Source organism: Cricetulus griseus, chromosome 2 (assembly GCF_003668045.3).
Source record: "Cricetulus griseus strain 17A/GY chromosome 2, alternate assembly CriGri-PICRH-1.0, whole genome shotgun sequence".
NCBI classification, from domain to species: Eukaryota; Metazoa; Chordata; class Mammalia; order Rodentia; family Cricetidae; genus Cricetulus; species Cricetulus griseus.
In genome coordinates, this window is record NC_048595.1 from 379,054,185 (window position 1) to 379,074,453 (window position 20,269).

The 20,269-nt window shown below is 48.3% G+C and overlaps 1 protein-coding gene across 3 annotated transcripts; it reads right to left on the reverse strand.

Moving 5' to 3' along the window:
• Positions 1–1,172: 1,172 nt before the first annotated feature.
• Positions 1,173–12,948, reverse strand: Polr3h (RNA polymerase III subunit H). 3 transcript variants are annotated; one of them, XM_027404096.2, is made up of 7 exons: positions 12,815–12,948; positions 12,459–12,582; positions 8,074–8,170; positions 4,006–4,092; positions 3,506–3,569; positions 2,682–2,883; positions 1,173–1,966 (listed from the first exon to the last, which is right to left on the reverse strand). In XM_027404096.2, exons 2-7 carry the CDS (start codon positions 12,567–12,569, stop codon positions 1,913–1,915), a joined length of 615 nt encoding a protein of 204 aa, XP_027259897.1. In that variant the 5' UTR covers positions 12,570–12,582; positions 12,815–12,948; the 3' UTR covers positions 1,173–1,912. The 3 variants fall into 3 exon arrangements, with proteins under 3 accessions (XP_027259897.1, XP_027259896.1, XP_027259894.1); XM_027404095.2 differs by having other exon boundaries at positions 4,015–4,092; positions 12,793–12,898; XM_027404093.2 differs by having other exon boundaries at positions 12,793–12,896.
• Positions 12,949–20,269: the final 7,321 nt, after the last annotated feature.

The following is a 20,269-nucleotide window of genomic DNA, read 5'->3' on the forward strand; positions in this document are numbered from 1 at the left end:
TGGGTCACATCTGGACCTTGGCCACTGCAGCAAAGATGGGAACACTAACAAAAAACACTATTCCACCCACTCCTGCCTGGCCATGTTCCTGCAGTAGGCTAGAGCTTCGGGGACCAAGAGCTGCCTCCTCTGTTCCCTTGAGACTGATGCACTAGGCCTGGCCTTTAACTACCCTGAGAATAGGTGTGGCACCTATTGTGAAGTACTGAGGTACTTGGGAGGGAGGCAGAGGCAGGTGGATCTGAGTTCAAGTCCAACCTGGACTACAGAGTAAGATACAGCAACCTGAAAAAGAATTTGCCTTCCAAGCCACACCCAATATATGCTGTCCATAGCCGCTGCAGCAGGAGTTGTGGCAAAATAGGTCCCTCTTCATTGGGCAGCATCAGATGACACTACCTGGTACCTCCACATGGAAAGACCCTGGCAGGCCATGGAGGTTTGTCACAAAACAGTACTTACCAGAAATATCTTAGTGTCGGTGAGAGAAAGGGCGGAGACCTGGGGCATCACTAATGCCACATGGTATCTGTGGTCATAGCTGAGGCAGTGGCAACCCCAGGCTTCTTAGAAGATAGACTTTAGGACAGCAAATCCCATAGCCTCCATCCCATAGCCTCCATTTCCTAGACAAGGGGCTGATATGGCTCATGGGGGGGGGGGGGGGGGGGCGGCGCTACTCCTTCCAAATGCCGGGGCTAAGATGGCTGCAGCTTGGTGTTCCAACTGCATCCGCAACTAACAGCACAGGCCTAAAACACCTGCTCAAGTGGCCTCCCTCTATCTTTGCTAAAGAACTGAAAGACCCCCGGAGACTCATGCCCCCAGGATCTCAGCCCAGGACCACAGCCACCCAATCACCATGCGGAGTCAAAAGCTTGATGCAAACTGCACGAGGTTTTTATTGTAGTTGTTTAACAAGCTAACCACATGTTAGCTCGGGTCTTTCATCCACTCACCATGGCAGACGGCTAGAGATCTTATAGGGTAGCGTAAGGGGAGTGTCTAGGGGTCCGCACAGGCTCAGGATTGGTGTGCCTCCAGGCTTGGAGGGTTTGCCCTGTATTGATTGGTCAACTGGTTGTTATGGCCCATAGGCCCTCCCCGGGTGGTTGCTATGCTCTGCACGTCAATCGCTGTGCACTTGTCCGTAAAGCACACCCAGAGCACCACCAGCTAACTTCTGATTGGTTCCTTGCCACGAGGCAGGCATCTGACCTTCTAGTGACCAAGGCAAGGTCAGACAAGTACGTGTTCAGCTGTTATGGCTACCGAAATGGGGAGCTGGTCCCTTCAGAACCAAGTTCAACTAGAGTCAGTCTGGTCTCATAAATGCCTACACATCTGTGGGGTTTGGGAATGCTGTCCTAGGATGGCAACTCAGTGACCTCAGATCATAATGTCAGCTATTCAAAAGGGGAGGGGTGTTTCCTGCTGCTTTCATTATATATTAAATGTTTCTTCAGTCACTAAGAAAACCAGAAGTTCACAGGAAGGCATAGGATAGGCCTAGCTCAGTAGTACAATACCTGCCAAGCATGAAAGAGGCCCTGGGTTCCATTCTCAGCACTGAAGAAAAAAACAGTCCTTGTGCTGGAGATGTTGGGAGAGTGCTTGCCTGGTGTGCACAAAGCCCTGGCTCCACCCCATCCTAACTACCACGTAAACTCAATGTTATTCTATGCTACAGCAAGTGAGACGCCAGCCCAGACAGGAGACTCAAAAAACCAAAAGCAATCCAGTGTGGACGTCTTCGGGGTGACTCCAGAAGGCAGAGAACCAGAGCTAGGAAGGGAGAAGACAAGCAAGTGGCACTCCTGGTCCCACCCAGCTGGTTCTGGGCAGCACTCCTCAGAATTTGCAAACTGCTCCACTGTAGAGGGTCTGGGCAGAGTCACTGTTAAATTCAGGACTAGTTGCTGGTCCACCAAGATAGAAGGCCCAAGCCTGGCTCACTGATTGATCCCTGTCAAAGAAAAACAGGTATACTTGTCACCACTCAGCTGGGGCCTGGGATAGAGGGCCTAGCGATAGCACCTGGCAGGCCCAGTTAGGACTCAGAACACCTTCTTAGGAAAAGGCCTCAAGTAGAATCAGGTAATCAACCAGCTGGGCAGTGGTGGCGCACGCCTTTAATCCCAGCACTCGGGAGGCAGAGGCAGGTGGATCTCTGTGAGTTTGAGACCAGCCTGGTCTACAAGACAGCCTCCAAAGCCGCAGGGAAACCCTGTCTCGAAAAACAAAAAACAAAAAAACAAATCCTTCCTCAACCCCAGCCCTGGAACCCTGCTCTAGTGTCAACTTGATTTCTCTAGCCCCTCTTCCACTTTCTTCCTTTAAAAGATCCTTATGATTTAATCCAGTCTGAGCTGGGAGGCACAGGACAAACTCCCACCCAGCCTGCTCAAAATCTACAACAATGTTTTTACCTCATAGCCCGAATCCACAAAAGCTGGCTAAGAAGTAACAGGTAACAATCCCAAGAGACCTGACCTGCTAAGGAGGAGGTTCTAGAAGTGGAACCTCGAGAAAGCAGCCCTTGTTGCGGGGGGAGGGATTGCACACCTCTAATCCCAGCAGAAGCCAGCCTCTTCTACACACTGAGTTCCAGGACAGTCAGGGCTACAGAGAAACCCTTTCTTGAAAAACCGAAAAAGAAAGCAGCCTCCCAAACACCTTACCACAAGCGTGTATGGCGCTTCCTTCTTTGGCAGCTCCTCGCTGGAAGAGGCAGCCTCGGCTGAGCTGGGTCCTGTGGGGGACGTGTCCACAAAGCTCTCATCCACCACCCTGAAGCGGATCTCCTCACCAGTGTCCATGTACAGGTCATGAGCTCCCTCCTCCGTCTCATACTCCCACACCCAGACTTGTTCCGTCTCATCACTGGAGACCAGGGTCAAGGCCATAATCATGCTTAGGGAGTTCATGAGGCTGAGGGTCCTCTTAAGTACTAACCCAAGTTAAAACCAACTCAGTTTGAGCCTATTTTGGCTGGGAAGTCCCAGTAAAAGCTGCTCCTGTTCCTTGGAGAGGAGCTAGTTTTTGCCAGGACCCAAAGTGAGAATGACATTCCCAAGTCTGGAAATTTGAATGACCAGGGACCCCACACTTCTCATTCAAGCCTCATAACTAATGTGACAGACGGGTAGATCATGGGCTTGCCCTGGTCTCCAGAAGATGAGGTAGGTTTGAATGTCACCTGCCTGAGGAACATAAGGCAAGGCCAGATTTGCTGACAAGTCAGAGTCTCATTTAAACCCTACCTCTGCCCACACAGGCCTGGGCACAAGCAGAGGCTGAGCTCTGCTCTTCCCCCATAGCCTACATAGCCATACTGCCCTCTAGTGGCACACTGCATTCTCCATGTCATGCTACTGCTGGGAGCTATGATTAAGTTCAATTGTGACAGGCCATCTGAGCCTCTCTCCCAAGACCATGACCAGTGACAGTCCCATTAAAACAGCCCCAGAAAGGTGATGGTGGCACATTAACCTTGAAAGGATACAACTTGGCAGGCTGTTGCAGTGACTCAGGGGGGATGAGAATGTCATCGAAGAACCCTAAAGAGACTGGAAGAAATGAAGAACATGAAGGCATGGGATGGGGACTTCAAAGGAACAACCCAGAAGAGATGGCTGGACACTGCAAAGCAAGCCTGTAATCTGTCCCCTCCTGCCTCAAAGCCCCACATCTAACTATACTACCAACATGCACTGAGCAACCCTGGGCAAAGCTCCAAGTATCCAGAGTGCTCACTGCACACCCAGGGACCCATAGGCACTGCGAGCCTGTCTCCTCCACCAGCCAGCTCAGTACCCATCCTCAGATCCTAAGCTGTGTCCTTAGAGTGACGGTTGAATGAGGCTCTTACTCCATGCATGAGGGATGGGGCACCCCTTGCTTGGCCCTTTAGCTGGGCAGTTTCTCTGATGCCATAGGGAAGATTCAGCTGGATACACTGCCCACCCTGTGTTCTAGTCTCACCCCAGAAGTCACCCCTTTTACCATGCACACCCTCTGGGCTGCAGCCTTTGATCTTCCCGATGAGAATCTCATCCAGGAATGGGTGAAACACCACATATCGGAAATGGACTGGAAAAGAAGGGAATACTGTTGTCAGGTACACCAGACCCTCCATGACAGCCATGGAACTTGGGGCTGATCATGTTCACCAACGTCAACTTCACTGCCAGTACACTTACCCAATGGTCCATGCCAAGGTCTGGACCTGTCTGCCAAGCCAGAGAACCGACCCTCCCTCATTTCTGCAAGGTCACAGCTTGGTCTCCAAAGGGACGGGCAGCAGCTGCTGCCCTGGACTAAGGCTGGTTTCCAAATAATCTCCATCACACCTGAGCCTCAATTCTGGGCCATTGGTGACTCCAAAGTCAATTCCAAAGTCCCTCCAGGCTGTCCTTTGCATTCTAAAAAGACAGCAGCAACTGGCCAGACTTGGAAGTCCCCATCTGTTGACGCCTGGGCAAGCTTACCCTCAGCACAGAGCTGACCTGGGATAGAAAACTAAAATGACAAGGCTGCCTGTGGTGATGGAAGACACGTGGGGAAAGCCTTCCTGGGTTCTCAGGCCTTGTCCTATGTGCTCCCCACTCACTTGAACCCAAGTGGCTAAAGCTGTATTCACATCAGAATGACTACTGGCCTTAGCAGATGCCACACCTGTCACTGACCCTCTCAAACAGGAAGATGCCCTCTGCCATTAGCCAACTGCCTGTATGAACCGCCTGTGCCAGATGCCATGTTTCCACCAAACAGAGGAAGAGATAGTTCAGAGAGGCTGGGTGACCTATTCCAACCACACAGCTTTCCTGCCCATTCTGCAACGGGAAGCCTTTAGGCCAGTGATTCTCAACCTTCCTAATGCTCATGTTGTAGTGACCCCCAACCATAAAATTATTTTTGTTGCTACTTCATCATAACTGTAATTTTGCTACTTGCGTTGTGAATTGCAATGTAAATGCCTGATTATACGGGATATTTGATATGCCACCCAAAGGGGTCATGAACCACAGGTTGAGAACCACGGCTCTAAAGTCTTTCTTCAGACAGGCTCAATCCTAGCACAGGTTTTTACCAGGACTCCTTCAGTGTCCTCCCTTGCCCAGCTCTGTCTACCTGTCTTCCTGCACACTACCCCGTAAGATGACAAACATCCTGAAGATGACTTCGTCTTCTGCTAACTTTCCAGAATACAGCCAGGAGCAGACATGGGCCACTTACCCACGGATGGAAAAACACTGCCCTCCACATGACCTAGCGTTCAGCTAAAAGCTTCTGCCAGGCTTCATTTGGCATGGGCCTAGCGGGCAGGACAAACAGCGTGTAAGCTAGTGCCCAGGGCCTGAACACTACATCTAAAGGTAAGTGGTGAGCAGCCCATCTCCACTGACTAATGAATGAACAAAAGCTCAGTGTACACACACAATACATTAATCAGCCTCAAAAAGGAAGGCTGAAGCTGGACATGGTGGCATACACCTTTAATCCCAGCACCCTGGAAGCAGATCTCTGTGACTTCAAGGCCCGCATGATATACAGGGTGAGCTCCAGGACAGTCAGGGCTATGCAGAGAAACCCTGTCTTAAAAAACAACCAACGGCTAGAAGATGTGGCACAGGGGCTGGACAGATGACTCAGTGGTTAAAAGCAATGACTGGTCTTCCAGAAGATGCAGGTTCCTTTCCCAGCACCCACAAGGCAGCTCAAACTGCACAACTGTCTATTACTTCAGTTCCAGGGCACCTGGCACCTTTACACCATTACCGATAAAATAAAGTTGAATAAATTAAAAAACAAAACAAACAAACAAACAAAAGTGACATACTGGCGGAACACCTAAGTTGGCATGAGGCTCTGGGTTTCCATCCTCAGAACATCATGCCACCCCCACCCCTGCCCTGGCAGGGGCATGAGGTTAAGTGGGTGGAGTGGGAAGGTAATCACTTGTTCTTAGTTAGCCGGCACAGATGTATTCCAGGATACGTACTCCACACAACTCTTGGAAAAGAACAAATCCCTTTTCCACTCACATGAGGCACTGAAGTGGTCAGGTACTCCAAAATGGCTCAGTGGATAAAAGGACTTGTCACCAAGTCTGACCACTAGAGTTTCATCACCAGGACCCAAATGCTGAAAGGAGAGAACACACTGTACTTCTGACCTCAACCTGCATGCAGCAGAGGTTGTGACATGGCCGGATGCTCTTACAGTGCTCATGGCCCTCAAAGGACTTCCCACTGTATGACAAATAAAATAGCTACCCAGGCCCCCATCCCAGGGGCCAAAACTAGAACTGAAACACAGATCTGTGGGATGTACTTAACCCAGTGCTCAGTACTTACACATCTTCACAATGAAACAAGAGACCCAGGGTGAGCAGGGTGTGGGGGACAAGACTGGAGACCAAGTGCCAAATATCACCAATGTAACAGGCAGCATTTCCTTAAAGCAGATTTGTTTCTGGTATTCCTGAAGTTATTAGCAGCACCTGCCTCTTGGACAATGGGCTCTTGTCCAAGAACACAGCCTGGCTCGGTTCAGCAGCATAATCTGAGAACAGAGGCCCTGCCCTTGTCCAAGTGCAGAGCCCAGCTCAGCTTGGCACTCCTCTCTGAGAACAGAGCTCCTCATAGCTGTTTCCAGGCTCTGGGCTTGCTTGTGAAAGCACCTAGTCCACACAAAGACAGCCTGCTTGCTTCCTGGGGCTCTCTGCAGAGCTCAACACCATGTCAATTAGTCTCAGGAAGGCAGCACAGACCCCAGGCTGTCTCCACACACTCCAGAATGTTCGACCAGTCACTGGGCTGAGAGGCCGACCAACATGGGCAAAGACAAGGTTGTGACAGGACTGTGTCTGCCACAGGGCAAGCCCTAGGCAAGCTGAGGGTGCACATTTCTACCCAGTACTGGAGACAGGATGCAGAGTTCCTCCCGGCCATCCTCTGGATAGGCCAATACAAGCAGAACTAAGAAATGCCCTATATCCTCCAAGGAAGACCGGTCAGTGTCCCAACACTGACTCCTCCCCACCACCTCTCCAGGTTCTGCCCACCCCCAGATGCACATCCCTTTCAGTTTTACTACACTATCCCTCACCAAGGGGCAGTCTATCTCTTTATCCCCTAGTTTTAGTCATGGGACAACTTTTGGTCAATGGCATCTACGCACGGCTAAAGACATACTTGAGCACTGAACTTTAGACCTTTGAAACCACCAAACTAGATTCCAGCTTTGGCCAAGACTGCCAGAAGATCTCCACCCAAGGAACTCACAGAACCAACAGAAACAAGCAATTCCCATGCTCCCTAAGTACAAAGGCCCTGCCTTGAGCTCTACTACATTAATTCCTTAACCCTCCTGGCAGTCCTGGAATATAGAACCTACTATCACTGTTAGATAGCCCAGACAGGCCTAGAACTCCTGATCCTCCTGCTTCCACCTCCCAAGTATTGTGATTACAGGGAGATCAGAGGAAAATGTTGTGCAGTCAATTCTCTCCTTCCATCTTTCAGTGAGTTCTGGGTATCAAACTCAGGTATCTAGAATTATACAGCAAGCACCTTTACCCCTAAACCACTCACTGGCCCCAGAGGGCAGTTTTAATTGCTGTGTCCTACTTATCCCTCCCGGTCCCTGGACCCAACTAGCCTGCTCTTCCCTCACCTTCCACTCTCTACCCAGTAGCAGCCACCACTTAGGGTCCCTGCATCACTGGCCTTCTCACCACACACCCATGAAGTTATGAGTAGCCTCAGGGCTGGGCAAGTATCAGGGGGCACTAGATGGAACCCAAGGGATTCACAGGTTGAACCATAATCTCAATCTCCAAACTGTAGCAACCTTGAGAATTTCCCCATCCACACTGCTATCTAACAGGTAAGGAAACTGAGAGCCAGAGAGCACAAGAGTACCCACAGTCACTGAAGTAAATTCCTACCAGAATTACAACTCAGGCCCAGGTCTACTGCCATCCCAAGAGGCATGGGAACTTAATCTTTTGCTACAGAAAAATGAGCCCCAAGAAATATGGCATTCTAGGAAGAAAAGGGCACCCACCTTTGGTGTGTGATGCTCCATCCCCTGGGAATACATAGGCATCTTCCAGCTTGGTGATATCAAACAGACAGATGCAGAGTCCCACGTTGTATACAACCTGTGTACACAAGTGCATATACAGTGACCCCAGGGCCGAGCTCCTCCAAAGCCCTCATGATCACTAGCAAGCTCTGAGTACCCCTTTTTCTAGATGGACATGAGCTAAGACTCTACAGGAGATAACTGTAATGGGGACCTCAGGATGCAGAACTCTGGAAGGAGCAGGGCCTGAGTGACAAGCCAGCTTCCAATGGCAGCTCTACCCCACAATGGGACCACTAAGAACTCTACTTTGTCACTCTAAGCCTCAGCTTTCCCATGTTCAAAAACAAGACAACAAACTGGGCCTGGTGGCACATGCCTTTAATCCCAGCACTCAGGAGGAGTAGTCAGGTGGATCTCTGAGTTTGAAGCCAGCCTGGTCTTCAAAGTGAGTTCCAAGACAGCCAAGGCTACACAGAGAAACCCTGTCTCAACCCCTCTACACCAAAAAAAGAAAAAGAAAAAAAAAAAAAAAAAAAAAAAAGACACCAGTTGAAGTATTTTTAAATGAGTAGGATGGACATGAAATATCCTGGTGGCAGGTTCAGAGACCACAAACGACTAAAGTTTCCTGTCACTACTGGTGAGGACTAGCAGTGGGAATCCCTGCTTAAACCTCTATTTCCCAGTATCCCAAAGTCTGTGCTCCAGATCATTGGCAGGAAGTGTGAGAACCCCAACATACTTACACCACATTCGTACCACCTCACACACACAGAGACAAGGGTCGAACAAGGCTGCATGGCCAAAGCCCTTCAATAGAGCAGAACCCCACACACCCCAAGCCCACACTTTGGTATTCTAAATGACTAGGTTCAGTGTCTACACATCTACCACCCCCTGGTCACACACCTCTTAAGAGCTGCTCAGGGACTAGAGAGACATGAGAACTCCCTGCAATGAGCTCTTCTGTAGAACCACAGACCTCTTTCTGTGGGAACGCCTCTCACAGGATTCAGTGAATTAGCCTCAGCCAGGCATGGTGATGCCTGCTTGTAATCCCTGCACTTAAGTGGTGGAGGCACAGGCATCAGAAGCCCAAAGCCATCCTTGGTTACACAGTGAATGTGAAGTCAGCTCAGGTCCCATGAGACCCTGTCTCAGAAACAAGTGGGGAAGGTGATACTGGCAAAAAGGCTCAGCAGTCAAGGTACTTGCCCACAATCCTAACAAATTAAGTTGGATCGCAGGACTACATAGACAATCGCCTTCTCCCCACAGTTGTCCTCTGACCACTCATATGTACTGTGGTATGTACACCCACATGCAAAATAAATACATGTAATTAAAAAAATTAACAAAAGAAGCCCTGGATGGGGGCCAGAGAGATGGCTCAGTGGTTAAGAGCACTGACTGCTCTTCCAAAGGACCAGGGTTCAATTCCCAGCACCCACATGGCAGCTCACAACTGTGTATAACTACTGTTCCAGGGGATCCAATACCCTCATAAAGACATTCATGCAGGAAAAACACCAATGTACATAAAATAAATAATTTAAAGAAGCCCCCCCCCCCCGGGGGGGGGAGGGTCCTGGAGAGATGGCTCAGAGGTTAAGAGCACCGTTCTTCCAGAGGATCTGAGTTCAATTCCCAGCAATTCCAGACGGCTTACAACCATCTGTAATGAGATCTGGTACCCTCTTCTGGCCTGCAGGCATACATGCAGACAGAACACTGCATACATAATGAATAAGTCTTTTAAAAAAAAGCAGCAGCCCTGGATGTGGTGGCTGTGGTAGTTTGAGAAAAAATGACCTCCTTAGTTGGACGTTGGTGGCACATGCCTTTAGTCCCAGCTCTCGGGAGGCAGAGGCAGGTAGATCTCTGTGAGGCCAGCCTGGTCTACAGATTGAGTTACAGGACAGCCTTGAAAGCAATACAGAGAAACCCTGTCTCAAAAAACAAACAAACAAAAGAATGGCCTCCACAGGTCCATATATTTGAATGATTAGTCATCAGGGAGGGGTGCTAATTGAGAAAGATTAGAAGGATTAGGAGGTGTGGCCTTGCAGGAGGAAGTATCACTGGAGTGGGCTTTGAGATTTTAAAAGCCTACACCAGGCCAGTGTTGCTCTCTTGGCCTGTGGATCAGGATGTAGCTCTCAGCTACTGCTCCAGCACCATGTGTGCCAACATGCTCCCAGCCATGATAATAGATTGCTAGTGAGCCTCCACAAAATGCTTTTTCTTATAAGTTGCCTTGGTCATGGTGTTTCATGGCAATAAAACTGTTACTACCACAGTGGTACACATCTTTAATCCTAGCACCTGAGTAGACAGAGGCAGACAGATCTCTGTGACTGCAAGGCCAAACAAAAAAATCAAAGTCAGTGACAAGCCTCTACCTGACAAGTGTCAGGTCTGCATGTATAACTCCTCCTCTGATCTCAGTCTCCCATAAAGGGACCACCTGTCTCCTATCTAAGCCAGCCAATCTTACCCATTCTGTCCTGCACCCTCAGACTACCACCTCCTCTTGGCCTATAAAGAACAATACCTGGACTACAAAGCACCCTAGGGCTCTGGCCTAGCTTCTATATACAGTCCTAGACCTCCCTCACTGTTCCAGCTACACCAGCTTCCTCTGTGCCTTGTTAGATGGCACAGCCCCTCCTTACTCAGGACCTTTGCATAGGCTAGTTACTCCACCTGCAAGGTTCTTTACACCTAGCCTGCTCCAGTCCTCAAAACAGAGCCTCTACTTGGCTTCTCCTGGCCACCAGGTCTTAGTTCAAACACTATTTCCTCAAAAGAGCCATCAGTCTCTTTTATCCTGGGTGATGCTCCTTTGTTCCTAGGTGTGTGTGAATGCCTGCATTTATCCGAGTCACCATAATACACTCACCTGTGAGACCCTCTCAGTCAAGTCTCTTTTTTTTTCCCTCACTACACAAGGGCACAACTTCTGTGTCTCCCCTGCCACACTCTAAGTGTTGGAGACAGTGAAAGGAGTAAGTCAGAGAAGACCTCTGTAGCCATGGAAAGTAAAACACAGTAACCAAATAAATATAAGACGCCAGTGAGGGCTGGAGAGATGGCTCAGAGGTTAAGAGCACTGGCTGCTCTTCCAGAGGTCCTGAGTTCAATTCCCAGCAACCACATGGTGGCTTACAACCATCCGTTATGAGATCTGGTGTCCTCTTCTGGTGTGCAGATATACAAGAAAGCAGAATGTTGTATACATAATAAAAGAATAAAATCTTTAAAAAAAAAAAAAAAGACGCCAGTGAGATGGCTCAGCTAGGAAAGCCACCTACCTCTAAACCTGAGGTCAACTGAGTTCAATTCCAGAGACCCACACAGTGGATGGACCCACATGGTGGAGGGACCCACAAGCTGTCCTTTGACCTCTCCTGCACTGTGACTCACACAGGAATACACAAACATAAAAAAAAAAAAAATGTAAAACAAAATCTTAAAAAATATTTATGGCCGGGCGTTGGTGGCACACGCCTTTAATCCTGGTCTCCAGAGCGAGTGCCAGGATAGGCTCCAAAGCTACACAGAGAAACCCTGTCTCGAAAAACCAAATATATATAATATATATATATATATATATATATATATATATATTCAGATAAACAAGAAAGTAACTGTGGTAAGAGACACATGAAGCTGGGTTACTGAGCAGTCACCACAGGAGAGCCGAAAGACCTCTCCAGCTGGCCCTGGGGCACACTGGCATGACTCACAGCAAGTGTGCAGAAAACTTTAATTTTGAGAATAAGTAGACAAACCTCCCAAACTACTAAACTACCCATCCACACAACGCAATTGATTAAAAAAAAAATTATCCCCGTTTTACAAATGAAAACTGAGGCCCAGAGAGGATAACTTGGCCAAGACTGCACAGTAACTCAATGTGAAAACAGGCATTTTCCAGTTTCCCTATTACAAACCCATTTTGTGCTGGATTTTCTCCGTTTTGTTTCCTGGCCATAAGAAGAATCGAACCAACAGTCCCGCAAATGCCACGCGAATTTAAGCACTGTTCAACAAACACCCCGACACTTTTTAATTTGTTTGAGACAGGGGCTTACTATGTAGCTCACGTTGGCCTGGAACTCAGGATCATCACAAGTCTCAGCGACCCAAGAAGCTGGGATTACAGGTGTGCGCTACCTCGCCCGGCCCATTAACTCCTTTGGGAACCTCTAACATCCAAGTCTGGTTCAGAAGGAAGAAAAGGAGAGGATATCCTGACCTGAAGTTACTCGAGTGCAAGGCCAAAGCTGAACCAGGCGACAGCCAGGCTAGCAGCGGAGCGGGTCTGGACACTGCCGCCCCCCCTGAGGGCCCAGTACCTTGTTGGCCAATTTCTTGTTCAGTTCCTCGGCAATGGAGTCGTTGAGCTTCCGTTCAAACTGCCATGGAGGTATGCGCACGGTGTCCACCATCTCCACCAGGACGAACATCCTGCGCCGGGCCCTGGGAACCGGAGAACCTGTCAAGCACCGTGGCCTGCGAGCGGTGGGAGACCTCAAGCCGCCTCGGTCCCCTCCCAGCCTCTAACAAGCCAGGCCCGCCCGCAGCTGGGCCGCGCGGGACAGCCTGGGGTGCCGCCGCTTGCGCTACCACACTCCTGCCCCGGAGGAAACGGAGGACCGCTCCCTCAATCCCGGACCACCCCGCCCGCACCACGCGCGCGGCAGCCAAGCACCATTCACACGCATCCACCGGCTTCGAAGTCACAGCCCAGAGCTCGCGAATCTGAATCCTTCAGCTTCCGGAGAACTGACCAATAAGAAACCTCTGCCCGCCCCGGAGGGGCACGGAGCCACGCGAGGCTCCCGCGAGGGGCGGGGCCAGTAGGAGGGCGGGGTCTCCTGCTGCCTCCAGCCAGTGAGAGAAGAGAGGCGGGACCTCCTTGAGCGAGCCACCCTCAGGCCCCTAAAGTCTGGTTGCTAGGCAACAAGACTTTCAGGCCTGGTTATCTTTCCCTTGCACCTCAGAGAAATGCTTTTTTTTTTTTTTTTTTTTTTGGTTTTTTTTTTTTTTTTTTTTTCGAGACAGGGTTTCTCTGTGTAGCCTTGGAACCTATCCTGGCACTAGCTCTTGTAGACCAGGCTGGTCTATATTTGTATTTTCAAAGCATTTCCCAGCCGGCCGTGGGTCTCAGCCTGGCATTGGTGGCGCACGCCTTTAATCCCAGCACTCAGGAGGCAGAGGCAGGCAGATCTCTGTGAGTTCGAGGCCAGCCTGGTCTACAGAGCGAGTGCCAGGACAGCCTCCAAAGCCACAGAGAAACCCTGTCTCGAAAAACCAAAAAGAAAAAAAAAAAAAAGAAAGAAACAAAAGAAAAATCAGTCTATATAGCGGCACGTGGTGGCGCACGACTTTAATCTCAGCACTCGAGAGTCAGAGGCAGGTGGATCTCTGAGGTTAGCCTGCTCCACATGGAGAAACCCTGTCTCAAACAAAAACAAAAAGTCCAGTCTCCAGACCAGTACCCAGGATAACTGGACAAGAAAAGATCACCAGAACCTTTCAGGATGACAGAAATTTTAAGTGGTGTTAACATTGATTTACTCAGTACACTAGGTGAGTAAGCAGCTGAATGCAAACAAATATTCTCAAGCTTTCATACCAACACTAGAGAGGTAAGACAGGAGAATCACCGCAAGTTCAAGGCCAGCTTCAGTTACAAAATGAGACCCTGTGTTTTAGCATCCTCCCCCCAAAAAAATAAATAAGTAACTTTGGAGAGCCACACATGGTGGCAAACACACCTGTAATCCCAGAACTTGGGAGGTAAAGACAGAAGAATCAGAAGTTCAAATCAGTTATACAGTGAATTCAAAGCCAGCCTGGGTACAAAAGACCCTTCCTTAAAAAAGAAAGGAAGAAATGGGGCAGGGAAGGAAGATAAAAAGGACCAGGCAGAGGTGGCACACACCTTTAATCCCAGCATTCGGGAGGCAGAGGCAGGTGGATTTCTGTGAGTTCAAGGCCAGCCTGGTCTACAGAGCAAGTTCCAGGACAGCCTCCAAAGCTACAGAGAAATCCTGTCTTGAAAAACAAAACAAACAATAATGAAAATAATAATAAAATGAAAAATAAAAAGTTATTTTGGGATTGCAGCTATAGAATGGAGGTTTAGCTTAGTAAGACACTAATGTCCCTTCCCACTGTCTAGAAACAAAGTATTTCAGGTGACTGACATGGGAGGTAAGAACTAGTTAGCTATGATCTTTATTATATCAATAAGTGGCTTGTTTTAAATTTGTATGTGTATGAGGTGTTTTGCCTGCATATATGTAAGTGTATCAGAAGATGACCTCTAATCGCCTAGAACTGGAGTTACAGCAAATTGTGAGCTACCATGTGGGTGGTGGGAAGTGAACCCTAGTCCTCTGCTAGAGCAGCCAGTGCTCTTCACTGCTGAGCCATTTCTTCAGCTCCAACAGAAAGCTTTTATTGGGCTTTTAGCATATGTTAAACCTTGTCTCATCGATTTGCAGGTGCAGATGCTCCTAGCCCAGTGTTCTCAACCTTCCTAATATTGCAACCCTTTAATACAGTTCCTCATGTTGTGGGGACCCACAACCATAAAATTATTGTGTTGCTACTTCATAACTGTAATTATGCTACTGTTATGAACCATAATGTAAATACCCGAGATGCAGGAGGTCTTGCAATGTTACCCATTCCAGTCTCCAACTTTGGGTTCAAACCACCTTCCAACTCAACCTTCAAAGTAATTGGGACCACACACACATAACAACTCAACTACTTTTTTACTATCTTTTTCTTTAATTTTAAAATTACATTTACGTTTGTGTGTGGGCCCACACACGCCACGGTGTAGATGTGGAGGTCAAAGGATAATTTGCAGGATAGGTTCTCTCCTTCTGTCATGTGAGGCTTGGGGATTGAACTCAAGGGTTAGTGACAAGTACTTTTTAATTTCTGAACCATCTAGCTGACCTTGTCTAATTTTTAAAATATTTTAAAATTACACTTTTGTTTATTTTGTGTGTGCACACGTGCCTTTGGTTAAAACAGGGAAATGGCACAGATACACACCGGCTGGGTGGACAGCCAGGGCTGAAAGGGCTGAAGAGGGGGGCAGGAGGACTAGGAAGTATGATTGTTGTGTGGCTTTGGGAGAAAGAAGAGCAGGCTGGCAGCAGGAAGACAGCAAAGTTGGTCAGAGTGAGGAGGTCTTAGACACTGAGGGATGGATAGCCTAGACCCAGGGACAAAAGTGGGCAAAATCAAGCCTGAGGGCTTGTGCTATTAGCTGAAAGGGAAGCTAAAACCGGTGGGGGGGGGGGAGGGAGACAGGCTGTTGGGCTTCAGAGCCAGGTCCTCTTTTGTGGTATTCAGCTCAATGATTTGTTGGCACAAAGGTTTGGTTTACATGTTGGTTAAAAAATAAATAAATAAATAATAAATACATAAATAAATAATAAAGGTCCTGCCTCTTTACTAAGTCTCTGCCTTGCTCCAAGGATGACTGAGGTGGTTCACTAAATAGAAATGGCTCAGTCTACAAGCCCCCCAGCAGCAGAAGACCATGGTATAGTGTCTCTCCACAACATCCGGGCCTACATCAATGCCTGGCATAAGGCCAGGGCTTGAAACTATGGCTCATTTGAATGAACAAAAGGGCAACAGAATTATGATTGCCTAGAGGAAAAGAGGGAAGGAGGAAAGAGCTAAGAACTCGTCTGGGTGTGAGGAGAGTCTAGTGGGGAGGCCCAGAGCATGGGGCTCCCACACCACTGCACAAGGGCAGGGAAGGGTTGGCCAGGACCGTGAAGTTCCCAGTGCCACACCCTGCTCTGCAAAACAGCACTAATGACAGAATGGGTTTCAAAGGCTTCTGTAGCTGAGCAAACTGAAGCACGCTTACAATCCCAGCATTGGAGAGAATAAGGGAGGGGCATCAAAAGTTCAGGGCCAAACCTGGCAACATGAGACCTTATGTTAAAAAGACAGACTGTCCTTTGATGAAAACAACATTGGAGAAAAGAAAAGACATAAAGTACATCTTTTTAACAGAAAAATGTAAAGCCAAAGAAAAGAATAATGAGATATTGCTGTAGAATGATATTCGAGATTTATTGTTAAATCTAAAAATGCAGGAATCAGGCCGGAGAGATGGCTCAGCGGTTAAGAGCACTGACTGTTCCTCCAGAGGTCCTGAGTTCAATTCCCGGCAACCACATGGTGGCTCACAACCACCTTGAATAAAAAAGCAGGAATCGTGGTACAGCATGCCTGTAGTCTCAGCCACTCTGGGCCATGATTCAGGAGAATTGCTTGTGACTAAATACAAATGACTCAGTCTGCAAGACCCCCAGCTCAAATCATCATGGCCAATTTTTTTTTTTTTTTTTTTTTTTAGACCAGGTTGGCCTTGAACTCACAGAGATCCACCTGCCTCTGCCTCCTGAGTGCTGGGACTAAAAGTGTGGGCCACCACTACTTGACCATCTTGGCCAATTTAATTAAAACAAGCAATAAATTAAAGTAATTTCAGCCAGGAAGTGATGGCACATGCCTTTAATCCCAGCACCCAGGAGGCAGAGGCATATAGATCTCTGTGAGTTTGAGACCAGCCTGGACTACAAAGCAAGTTCCAGTACAGCCAGGGCTACACAGAGAAACCTTATCTTGAGAAACCAAAAACTAAAATCAAATAAAGTAAGCTTTATAAATTTGTGTACATGGACTGCCTCTCTCTAAGGTGTGGGGTTCACAGGACAAGGAATAAATAAGGGCTTTTATAGCCCAGAGAAAAGGAGTTTCCAAATGGAGGATTTAGCAGGCAAATAGGTGGGGTTAAAGGACCAGAACAGGGCCAGAGAGATGGTTCAGAGGTTAAGAGCGCTGTCTGCTCTTCCGAGGTCCCGAGTTCAACTCCCAGCAACCACATGGTGGCTCACAACCATCTGTAATGATATTTGGTGCCCTCTTCTGGTGTGTAGGCACGAATGCCAGAATACTATATACATAATAAATAAATCAAAAAATAAATAAAAATAAAATAAAGGACCAGAGCAAAACAAGGTGGCCATAACAACCTTTTGAAATGAAGATACAGCTGCAAGATGGTTATAACTTTTTGAAAGAAAGACATGGTTGCTGTGTCCTCAAACAGGCAGTGCAGAACCATTTGTTGTTGAAGTTATAGGTGGGCCCCAGCCCAATCCTTGAGAAACAGGTTTAATCACAAACAGGAATGAGCCAAGTTTGTCTTTACATTAAGATGAAGATGGTGTTCAAGCCTAAAGTGGAGGCAGGCTGGTTTATCACCAGCATTAGTTTAAAATAAACTCTCAGTCTTCCTGTCTGGACCACATCGTGCATTGTCACTCTTGGGGAGGAGCCAGGTTGGGGCTTACATGACCTCCCATTTAAAACCACAAGCCACCCACCACCAGCCCCACTCCCTACTCCACTTCCTGCTTACTAGTTCTCTGGAATATTTATTGTGTTCTATCATGACAGCACTCGGTTATTAGGTTGTTTTATTGTCTTCTCCCTACTCTACTGTCAGCTCTGTGAAGATAGAGTTCCTGCTTCATTGGCTGGATTCTCCAGAGTCTAGAAAAGAGTCAGGCTAGGATTGTTTGCCACCTTCCTGAAGACCTAAGTTTGATCCCAAAACCCACATGCTGAAAAGAGAGAACCAACTCCCCAAAACTGTTCTCCGACCTCCTGGAATGTGCCACAGTGAGCACACATGCACCCACACATAAATGCATGCAATACTCTTTTTTTTTTTTCTGAGACAGGGTTTCTCTGTGTAGCTTTGGAGCCTATCCTGGCACTCTCACTGGAGACCAGGCTGGCCTCGAACTCACAGAGATCCGCCCGCCTCTGCCTCCCGAGTGTTGGGATTAAAGGCGTTCGCCACCAACGCCCCGCCTGAAGCCTGCATTTTAATACCAGCTCCAATATCAGCTATGTGTTACTGAACAAGTTTCTTGATTGTTTTCATTTGAGGCAGCCCAAGCAGGGCCTAGAACTCAAACTCCAGGCAGTTCTTCTGCCTCACCTTCCTGAGTGCTGGGATTATAGGTATGAACCACTATACCTCTGTGGACACGGTTCTTCAAGTTCCTATCGTCTATCTATTGGGTGTATGGACACCACAGGGGTCTGTATGTATTTAAGGGTTAAGTCGGTGGATGTCATGCTGGTCCAGGGCTGGGCTGGTCCAGGGCTGGTGCCATCGGTTGGTTATAGCAGGAAATTAGAGTGAGGTGTGATCCAAAGGACTGCGATGCTGTTTGGCTCCGCCCACATTTCCCTAGGCTTCTCCACCATGAGGAAGGCTTTCGAGGAGAACAGCTTTTAAATGCTCAGCTGTTCACAAAAATAGCCTTCCCGTGGAGCTCCTAGATGCAAGTAGACGATTTCTTTGTTACTCAGTAGCTGGTGGGTGGGTGGGTGTGTCTGTGCTGCTCACTTCCTGAATGAACAGCTGTGCCCTCTCCTTGCGGGGAGATAATTACCACACTACTTCAAACCAGGGCCAGCCTCCTTCATTCACTGTGCCCTGCTGCCTGGCAGTCCCAGCTTGTGTTTACCAGTGGCAAAGACAGAAAGGAAACTGGATGCTAAGGGAGGGATCAAGACCTTGGTCCTACCTTGGCCCTGGTCTTATCCTGGTCCGCAAAGGACCGAATCCCAGCCTCCACTGAAGTGGCCTTTGACACATGCCCCCCCCCCCCACCAGCCTTGTGTCTCAGCTCCTACTGACTCCCTTCACTTTTCCTGCTATATCAATCCCTTCCTATTGCTCTACTGAGGGATCCTTCTGCCCCGCTGAGCAGAAGGCCTCTCCCCACAACTCCTTTCAAGACTCAGAAAAGCCTGTTTCATTCCTGGCACTGAGCTCAGAGAAATGCTCCATGGCCACTCCCTTCCATTGAATCCATCACTCAGTTCAAGGCCACTGGAAAGACAGCTGGCCTGTGCACCAATATTCCAACCCAGGTCTGGTCAGTGGTTTTGTTGGGCCAGATTAGGCTAAGGGTCTTCGGATTGAAAATCAGGTCATTCTACCATGTGACAGACGCCAAGCAGGTCCCAATAAGTAGGAAAGTTGATGTCAGGCAAAGAAAAGTTACAGATTTCCATTGTAGCCTCACCTTCCTCTGTGAGGACAAGTTAATGTGTTTAGAAGATTTCTATAAGCTCAATGCCAGCTCAGGGCTCTGCTCTGTCCCTCTGGTACCTCTGAGCTGTAAGACAATGAAGCCCCATGATAGGAGGAGGAAGAGAAGGAGAAGGAGAAGGAAAAGTTGGGGGAGAGAAGAGAAAAGGAGGGGGAATGGTACCACATGCTTGTAACCCCAGCATCTGGGATATAGAAGCAGGAGGCTCCCGAGTCTACAGTCATCCTCTATTGCAAGTTCAAATCTAGCCTGGACTACTGGAGACCCTGTTTCAAAAACAGTGAGGCAAGAACTGAGTAGCACACATGTATGTATATGCCTGTAACCCTAGCACTCAGGAGACTAAAGCAAGGCCGTCACAAGCTTGAGGCCCATCCAGGTTACACAGCCAGACCTTATCTCAAAAGAAGCAAAAAGTTGTTTCTTTAAGGTTTATTTATGTATTTTATGTATATGAGTGTTCTTTTGCATATATGCCTGCATGATAGATGGTTGTGAACCACCAGGTGTTGCTGGGAATTAAACTCAGGACCCCTGAAAGAGCAGCCAGTGCTCTTAACCACTGAGCTCTCTCTCCAGTCCCTCTCCAGCAACAGAAAAAAAGAGAGAAAGGCTCCTCATTGTGGGCCAGTGGGACAGCATCAGCCCCAGTCTCTCCTGTATTGACATGACTGAACCAGGCAATGGTGGCTCAGACCTTTAATCCCAGCACTTGGGAGGCAAGTGAGTTTCAGGCCAGCCTAGTATGACCCTGCCTAAAACCAACCAAACAAAAACCCCACAACAACAAAATCCTTTCTAGGCATGTGGCATGCATGGTGTTGCTTCCCAGGCTCCCATAACCAGGTGACTAACACAGGCAAATTCTTCTCCCCTACTGACTCCCCTTCCCTAGTACTCCCCTCCCCCCTTACAGCCTACAAAAATAAGTCAATCTGCCGAGTGTATAAGAAAAGGGAAAACACACTTTCTGACACAGA

What these genes read in the sequence shown, in the direction of transcription:
- Polr3h (XM_027404093.2), bottom strand. Translation starts at nt 12,827, where the DNA reads ATGCGTGTGAATGGTGCTTGGCTGCCGCGCGCGTG. An exon ending in CAGCCCAGAGGGTGTGCATG is followed by an intron (nt 3,570 to 4,005) that starts GTAAAAGGGGTG and finishes CATTTCTTCCAG; the next exon opens with TCTCTTTAGGGTTCTTCGAT. An exon ending in CTGCAACAGCCTGCCAAGTT is followed by an intron (nt 2,884 to 3,505) that starts GTATCCTTTCAA and finishes CCTGGTCTCCAG; the next exon opens with TGATGAGACGGAACAAGTCT.